Here is a 9140-nt window from a genome sequence, read left to right as displayed (position 1 = left end):
AAAAAATTATGGCTGTGAGTGCGCCCACCCAGTTCCCCCTCGTGGTGGAGAGGGAGTAGTGCTTAGGACGGAACAATGGGTAGCTACGGGGGGGCGGGGCGGGGACAAAAAGACACAGAAAAGGGGGAGGGGCGCGGCGCCCCGCCACCTTTTCATTTTGTTGCGGCGGGTGCGCACGAGGTTGCTGCAGTTTGTTCACACTCTGCGTACGAGTTGGTTTGTTTGTGGTGGGGTGGGGCTAACAGAACATAAATATATCTTCGGGTGCAAAAACAACTCTGCCGCATGGAAAATACTTCTCCTCTCTCAAAGAGCATATATTTTAAAGAAAATGCGGCTGGGGCGCAAAGACCCGCTCCCCCTTGTTTTTTTATATATACACACGCGCAAACTAGAACTGCGTACGAACCTGAGGTGTTTTTTACGGTGGACGAACTCCGAAAGGCGGGGGCCAAAAAGAAGAGCATATTGGCCTACATCCACGACCACTCCGCGTGCGAGCCGACCAAAAAAGATGTACATAATCTCGTTGCCAAACTTAAGAAAGAAGCGCACACCGCTCCCACAAGCGCGAAGCGGCTGAAGCGATGGATGATCGAGTTTACCGAGGAGCCTGGTAACGTTGGTCGTATCTTTGTTGATAAAGTGCAAGACAAGGTATGATATTGCCGCATTTTTGTCATGATATTTGGGGACGGTACTGACTTTTATCCACATTTAGAGAATCGCCACATGCATTACACTGCAAACCAAGCATATGCGTGCTCTTTTCGACAAGTTTCCGGAGGTCCTGATGATTGATGCCACTCACGGCACGAATGCATCCAAGTATAAAGTTTTTTCGATCATGGCCCACGATGCTTTTGGCAAGGGTCAATTTGTACAGCATGCTGTGGTTCAAAATGAACGCCGTAATACTTTATTGACGGCCCTGGAGGAGTTCAAGCGCAACAATCCGGTGTGGATTCGTATCAAATGCATACTGATCGATAAAGATTTCACGGAGATGTCTGTGCTCAAAGTGGTCTTCCCGGAAGCGATTGTGTTGCTGTGTCAGTTTCACGTTTTGAAGTATCTGCGCGAGGAAATTGCCTCAGCACAATACGGGTTTACTTCTTGGCAGAAGCAGCAGCCGCAAGGGCTCGTGAATCTGTTGGTTTACGCAAAGACGGAGCGCGAATATGAACGGTTTCGAAAGTACTTGCGCCATATAATGACAATTGGACGTGGAAGTGTAACTCGTACTGAGTTGGGTGCTGGATCTACTGAGTTGGGTGCTGGATCGACTGAGTTGGGTGATCGAGGCACCGGTACGGCAGAAGATGCCCAGGATGCTTTCGAGGCCTATTCTCAAAGAATTGGGACTCCTGTCGTTATATGTGGTGCTCATTTGAACGTCAAAATGCCGTGACGATGGGTAATAACACAAATAACCGTATTAAAGCCTCATGGAAGCAGGTGAAAGAGCTCGTGAATGGATACATGGGGGTTGACGAGTGCATAGCGGCCATAATGTGTTACCAAGCGCAATCAGAGAGGAAATTTATGGACGCATTGTACAATCTGAAGCTAGTGCATAATCCGAAGTACGATAGAGAGATGCAATTTCGATCCAACTTGGTGAGCGAGCACGCGTGTGAGCTCGTTTACGACCAGTACGTGTACGCTATTACGCGTGCCAACTACAGTTTCTATGAGCCGGTACCTGATGTTATTATGATCCAGAACCTCTCAGAAGAGGAAGAAGCTCTCGACGAGCCCAGATCGGAGTATTCTGTCACGAAGCGAAATTGGTCATGTTCCTGCCTGCTCATGACTTCGCGGTTGCTACCCTGTCGTCACGTGTTTTTTGTTCGCAAGGCTCTTAGCTGCGAAAATATCCTTTCCACGCAGCTGTTGAATCCAAGGTGGTTGTTGGCATCGTTGCGTTCGGATAGTGCATTTGAAGTGGTTACAAGCGAGCCGTTCTCCATTGGCCGAGTGTTGCCGGAAGCGAGTACTGTTTGGGACAGCAACCGCAAATTTCGAGAAGCCCATCTCGTCGCGACCACAATTAGTGAACATATGAGCGGTATGGGAATGATTGAGTATAAGTTGGCAATGGAAGCTCTACGCAGCGTGGCCACGCTGTTCAAGCATGGTGAATTTGATGCTATTCCTGCCGCTGATCCTGTTCATGATAAATCTGCACCTATTGGAAATCGCGAGGAGTTTTCAAGGGATAATTGTTCAGCTGGAACGAACTCTAACACTCATGTGGATCCTGCGTCTCGCTCGAGTAGCGAGGTGGCCCAGCCGGACACGGAGTGGGTTCAATCGGGCACGGAGCTGACTCAGTTGGTTCAGTCGGGCACGGAGTTGACGCAGTCGGTCCAGTTGGCACTGCGTCGACTCAGTCGGCTCCATCAGGTGCAGAGGTGGTCAAGGTGGCTAACAGCGTCAACCTCGATGAAGGCGAAGCCGAATTCGATCTTCAAAGTCCACCAAAAGCAAAAGGCCGCCCAAAACAGAAACCTAAGGCTGTAAAAGCTAAACGAAAACTACATATTGCGATGGTTCAAGAGGATCTCGAGATGCACGATAAGCAACTCAACCTAATTTCGGCATTCGAGCTTCTCTCTGACAATGTAACTTTGGACTCGGCCCAAGAGAACATACTCATGTTTAAGCTCTTCGTCTTCGCGACGAAACCGAAGCCGCCAATCGCGCACGACTTGAGGAAGCTTCCAGCTACGAAGCCGTTGATGCGGCCTGATGAAATAGTTAGAATCTTTCCGATGGATCTAATAAGGAAGTGCGGGGCTAAAGTGTCAGCGTTTCAGCGAAAGAATCGTGGCATTCGCGAGCTGGACATTGCTCTAGAAATAGTAGGAGTTGGAGTATTCGTCAACCCAACGATCAAGCTCATGAAAAAGTGGCACGTTGCAGCAGCAGCATTCAGAAGGATCGCCCGCGCGCTGGCATGGATAGAGAAACTGGATCTGTCTAATTGCGGTAATGCCAGCTATTCAATCGAGGAAGACCCCGTCCTGCCGTCAAAGCTGAGACAGATTGAAGTTTTGACCTCACAGGTATGAACCAGTGTGTAATCGAGAGTATGATGGTAAACTAACTACGTCTGTGTAGATGGATGTGCTAGCATTGGCAGGTAAAGAGCTGATAACGGACGAGGTAATGTACAAAATACTGGCCAAACTGTTTGGTTGTAAGCCCAATATTGCCGTTTTCGACTCTTCGACACTGGGAATCGTTGTGGACGGAAGCGTGAACACCTCCAGCGAAATCATTCGAGAGGCGTTATCTGGGCTGACGACGGAGAAGGTGTTGATTCCAGTGAATTGCAACGGTAACCACTGGTGTGCTATTATGATGGACCTCGAGGGTGGAGTCATTTACGTGTACGATTCGAGTTCTTCTTCGTACGTCGTCAACGTACGTGCCGTAGCGCAGACGATGGTAGTGCTACTGCCTCCAGGTGCACAGAAAGCGTTTCGGGTGAGAGTCTTCGACGCAGGACTCGGGGTTCAGACTGACAGCTACAACTGCGGAATCTACGCCTTGCTTGCTTTTTTTTAAATGTTTTGTGGCGCAGAACCACTAGGTCACGTGGACAAAAAGATGCTGCAGTGCCTGCGTTACCGCTATCTTTGTACGTGTCTGTAGAGGCAGCGCAGACGAATGAATATCGCTAACTCTCAATATATTTTGGCCTTCTCACATGTTATCTTAAAGTTGATACGACTGATTTCTATCAAGCTTGAATTCCATGATAACGCTGAAATGCAGTCGCGGCGCCGAGACCACGTGGACGCTGAGAGATCCAGCTCCAACACATCGCTCTATTCGGCTATACGTATACACGAGGAGCTGGCTCGATTTAGAAGGCTTCCACTTGGGCTGGATTGGGCTCAGGTTGGGCTCGTTTGGTCTCGGTTTGGTCGCGGTTTGGGGCGAGTTGGGGCAAATGCCCCGTCTCATAATATCCAGTTGGGCTCTCCAGCACGTGCCTTTTGGAAGGCGCAATCCTAAAGTCTGGACCAGTGGTCCAGGACCAGACGGGTCGCGATCCCATATCATGGCATAATCAAAAAGGACGTGGTGACAATTTGACAAGACAGCTACGGTAAGGTCTTTACAAAGGATGAGTCAAACGACAGCTACACGTTTACGAAACCAACTACAATAGCAGTATTTAACTTGGTGTACAGTATCCCAGTAGCTAAAACGAAAGACTTGTGCTTCAGCGGCAAAACTTGCTGTTTTGCACTTGACGCCGAAGGCGTGTGCTGTCGCAGTCGCAGGACCGTCTATGAGATCGTGTGATCAGATGATAGTGTATACCTTTATGAGCAGTAACATGGTACCTCTTGAAAAGTACCTCGGAAGACCAGACAGAAAACACTGACGAGCTTTGAAGACAATGTCTTCAACACATCGGAAGTTGCTAGCTTGTTTACGATTTACTGGTTGGTTTTCCTGCATTTTTGTAATTTGTGCGTCAACTGATGTAATAGACACTAAATATTGTGTACCATTATAAGATACTTCGAAGTATTTTTTAATTCGGCGCAGGCTTTGATGTATTGCAGTAATACAGGCAAATTTCGGTAGTACTCCTGGAGGGAGGTACATGAGACGAAGACACTTCTGCTTCTGGAGAGGGATCGGCAGCAACACCATCCCATATTTATCCGAACGCAAGATAGTAGATCATGCTTTGCCGGTAGACGAGGTTTCTCTAGCCGCGCCGTAGTCTTCAGACTTCACTTTGCTTTTGGACCTCAGTTTGTCTTCGAAGCCCTGACAGATTAAAGCATGCGGTTTTTAGTGTGGGTCTTCTTTGTGGGCCTGGTAACCTTCGTTTCCGGTACCCATGCTATCTCTAAGCTCGCCAACTCGAATGAGCCCCAATCTACACAGTTAACGATGAAGGACATTGACACATTGACCCGTCTTTTTTTCGTCGAGGACGGTGATGCCGCCAAGCGATTCCTGCGAAGCAACGCAAATCAAGATTTGACGACAGCTAACGACGATTCGGATGTCAAGGAGGAGGAGAGAGGACTTCTCCCGTCGAAGGTTACAAACTTGATCTCGAAGGCGAAGAACGGCTGGGCTAAGTGGAAGGCGAACGCGTTGGAGAAGGCTTTTCAGCATATGATGAAGCAGGGAGAAACCCCCACGTCATTAGCAAAGCGTTTGGAGATTGGAGGAGCTGCCGAACTCAGATACGAGAAGGTCTACGAGAAATATACGGCCTGGTGGATCAACTATCACACCGTTGCCGGAACTTAAACTCGAGGTATCGGTAGTACTACGACTTAGTAGTATGTCTCATTGCAATGAATGATGTTGGAAAATGCACTCACGCTTTTGCGCATGAGTCTTGAGAATATGTTCCTGCAAGTCTGAACCGTATGCCATCCAATTTTCCTGTTTGCACGAACCAGTACTTTTAAATACTACTACAGTTTAAGAAGTACTATCGTGCGTTTTACCCTCCCGTTGTAATCCCTAGTCCCGCCGACAGAATTAAAATTTCTCCATCTCACCTCTCCCGTGTAATATGTAAGGCAAAACCACAAAAAAACTACTTTTCCGAGGTGTTTAACTATGGGAAATTCACTACGTCCGAAGTAGTCAAGCAAGGGCAATTGCCGCTTGCGCCCTTCCTCTTGCTTAGCCCTCTCTCTCTCTCTTTGCATCGTATCAAGACCTTGCACATTTTCATCCGACACGTCCGTTTAGTCTACTCGAATAAGCAGTTTTGCGCTGCTCCTTTATATCCACATGATCGAGCTCTTCATTATCACGATGTGGCCAACCGGGAAACGCTGACCATCGGTGGTATGTTCGCCTGGCATCTTGGCGGCTCTAGCTCAATTGATGAATGAGGGAGAAGCCGGGAGCAGGGGCTCGGAGCAACCGACGATACATAGCGGTATTCGGATACAGCGCTACGTATTCGACGTATCAAGATCAGGAATAACTAGGAATATATGATGTACCTAAGTATCAAAATGAATGATAGATATTGATAATAACGTAATGAGTGCTATGGTATTAAATACACTTTTGAAGCTGCCTGGTTGGACATCGTTAGATTAGATTAAATACACATATTTTCCTGCGTAGCTACAAAAGCTTGTTCTTCCCAGCAGCGATGTCACATGAGTGCAGCTAGCCTTCGATCGGAGTTATGAAAGCCGTACGTTCATGTCTAAGATAAATTTTCTATTTTGTTATTTTATACTTAAGTACAGCTAACGCCTGGACGAGTCTTCATCAAGTCATTTGAGCTCTGCATACCTGCATTGCTGGTTCTATTCTTACCAGCCAGGCCTCTTGCGTAGGGCCTACAAAAGAGAAAATTACCAGCGAAAAATCGCAATTCGGACTGTATTGTCTACACCGGTACAAACGTGTTCCGACCTTGCGTAGGACTTGAGGCTGCCAAAGATTAAATCTTTATCAAATCTTTGGTATAGCCCTACCATCTCCTTCTCAGGACGAGCCTCTTAAGGTCCAATTGGGGAAAGGCACAATACAACAAATTTGGGGGGGGGGCTTCAGACATCACACAGGTTTGTCTCATTTCTTGTCTAATCCTTCTCGAACGATGACGCTTTAAAAATCGTCGACGAGCTCATCGCTTGCCTCTCATCCGTGAAAAGCCTCATCGATTGTCTTTCCTAATACTAACCGATTTTAATTTTTGTCTAAGGATCATTCGTTTTGTTGGAACTTACTCCTCAATGCGGATGTGGACACTGCTTGCAGGATCGCTGTGCCTTTTGATCTACAGTATCGTGTTTAGCTAACACCAGCGTACATATCCGCGACCTCGTCAACTTGCTCCTTATATTGACTAATATTTACATGTGTCTTATGCGCTCACACTCTCCTTCACAATGAATGACCCCAGCCGTCACGTTTGTCGCCTGCCAGTAAAACTATGGAACAGGGCACAATGGCAGCTTTGTTCATTTCTGTTGAAGTCATTCTTCAGACTCGTCCCTTTCCAGCCGCTAAGATCGTGCGCCTCCTTCATAAAGTATAGTAAACAAATCTAAGCCATTTCAATTTAAAAGGAGGTTTTTTTAGAAACTGTTATTAGCACAACAAATTCCATTCATCTGTACATTATGCTTACAGAGTGACTATCTCGAAAATTAAAGTGACTAGCTGAAAATATATACTCATGGCAGGGTGACACTAACGCTATGAGCAAATACGAGTTTTTCATTTTTATCGGCAATAGGTGTTTGTTCCTATCTAGGCGCTCCAATCGACGCCGTAAATTGGCACACTATTGTTTCTACAATTAAAAACAATGGAGTGCCCCGTTTGGAAAGTAACACATTTTTTTTCGAGCCATAAAATGTTTCAGTTTTTTTGCTAGAGATTCTACGTGATATTATTAGCTGTCAATTACAGCTGAAATTGTGGCCACAAAGATTCATTTCATTGAGGATTTTGGGTACCATTAGGTTTTTTTTATCGCAGTATCTTCAATTTTTAGCGATATTCGGGTATCACCGTGTTCCGCACACATTTTCCAGTACGTTGTGAAAGCTAATTGCTCTACTACTTAATGGAACCTCATGAGTGATATTGGGGACGAGCCGAGCCGAAGCCCGGATTCCCGATTTGTACATGAAATATGGAGTTTGATGTCTTCGCGAGCCAGCTTCTATTAAAAATTCGGCTCCCTTAGAGCCGGGCCGCTTCTTTCCAACAGGGTACACGTAAAACCGATCGCATGGCCATTATGTATGGAATTGCGAAGAATGAGACGACAGCCAAAGTAGTCAAAGGAAATTACAAGTGAAAAGCTCAAACTTCTATTTCCTGTTACTTTTAGTGTCTCCTTTTCATTGGCAACGTTATGCTATCGCAGCTCACCTGCCGAAAACATTGAGAATGTGTGTCTATTTGCGGTCGTCAATGATGCCTCTCCCTCACACAATAGGGGCTTTCAGACAGCCCGGCAATGCTATCAAATACTATAAAATAAATCCTCTGAGTTAGCATCCTGACAACAGGTCAGACTGGGCTGTATTCGTATACATTATTGTTTTTGCTTTAGGCGAACTGGAAGCAGCTCGATTTTTATCTAGCACCACTCTTTACTTTTCGCTGATAGCTCAATGAGCTAAGCTCATGCGATAAGTGTAGAAGCGTGCAGCGATTCTATTCACCTCCGAACCAGCCACGCCTTTTTGTTCAAAAAATCTTCTGACATCTTCGGGGGACATCTTTTCCTTCTTCCACTTCGAAAACGCAGTCGCGAACAGGTATTCGTATCTCTTAAACTTCTGGAACCAAATATCTGCCATAATTTTCTTCTTCGCAGCTTCTTCTGCCTTTTGTGCAGCTTTCAATGCATGTGCTTTTCTTGAAGCACTTGTGCCCGGGATCAATTTTGTTAACGACCCAAAATTCAGGAGCCTCTCTTCCTCGTCACCAGGCATTCCCCCATTCAACCGAAGAAACCGATTTTGCTCTGGTAAGCTTTCGTCAACGTCTTGGATAGCAGTTCTACAGACGGCGCCACTATGAGCAATCAGTGGAAGCATCAACAGAAGCGTAGAGAGACGCATAGGGCTGCAGAAGCTGGGGGGAGGGGGGGGGTCGGTGCCTTTGTGGGAGAATTGCACAATGAAGGAGGTTGTATTCTCATAAGTTGGCTAACTCGATTACGGCTATAAATGATGACGAGCTGCAAATCGTTAGAGATTCAAGGGTACGACGTCGTCGTGATGAAGAACAGCGGAACAGCGTACCGGTACATGCACATGTATTCGTATTCTACTGAGTATGCACCCTCGCCCGCAGTCCTGGGAAAACTACGGAGCTCGAGGTACTAAAATTTAGAAATAGGGCTATTTGGTGTACTCAAATAGGTGCTCCAAAGGTACCCTCACAGAATTGCAAAAAATGTCGCTAACTGGGCTAAGAGAACAAAAAATGTATTGTATATCACGTCTCCATATTACGACTGAGCTTTGCTCGGTGGCATAAAGTAATTTAATACATCGATCACCCTAAATGAGACGACAAATGCCCAGTCTACAGCAAGTGTAGGCGTTTTTGAATGTGATCTCCGATGCGAGTGAGACCAACAAATTATACGTAGA

At 46.4% G+C, this 9140-nt stretch overlaps 2 protein-coding genes across 2 annotated transcripts; one reads left to right on the top strand and one right to left on the bottom strand.

Annotated features, from left to right (window-relative positions):
• Positions 1 to 4815: 4815 nt before the first annotated feature.
• PITG_10640 (secreted RxLR effector peptide protein, putative) lies at positions 4816 to 5295 on the top strand (the record flags this gene model as incomplete). The annotated part of the gene is made up of 1 exon (XM_002901453.1): positions 4816 to 5295. One exon carries the CDS (start codon positions 4816 to 4818, stop codon positions 5293 to 5295), a length of 480 nt encoding a protein of 159 aa, XP_002901499.1.
• Positions 5296 to 8147: 2852 nt separating this feature from the next.
• PITG_10639 (secreted RxLR effector peptide protein, putative) lies at positions 8148 to 8603 on the bottom strand (the record flags this gene model as incomplete). The annotated part of the gene is made up of 1 exon (XM_002901452.1): positions 8148 to 8603. One exon carries the CDS (start codon positions 8601 to 8603, stop codon positions 8148 to 8150), a length of 456 nt encoding a protein of 151 aa, XP_002901498.1.
• Positions 8604 to 9140: the final 537 nt, after the last annotated feature.

The sequence above is a fragment of the Phytophthora infestans genome, genomic scaffold, assembly GCF_000142945.1.
Source record: "Phytophthora infestans T30-4 supercont1.20 genomic scaffold, whole genome shotgun sequence".
NCBI classification, from domain to species: domain Eukaryota; phylum Oomycota; class Peronosporomycetes; order Peronosporales; family Peronosporaceae; genus Phytophthora; species Phytophthora infestans.
The sequence above is the reverse complement of the archived record's forward strand: the minus strand, read 5'-3'. Positions and strand labels throughout refer to the sequence as shown.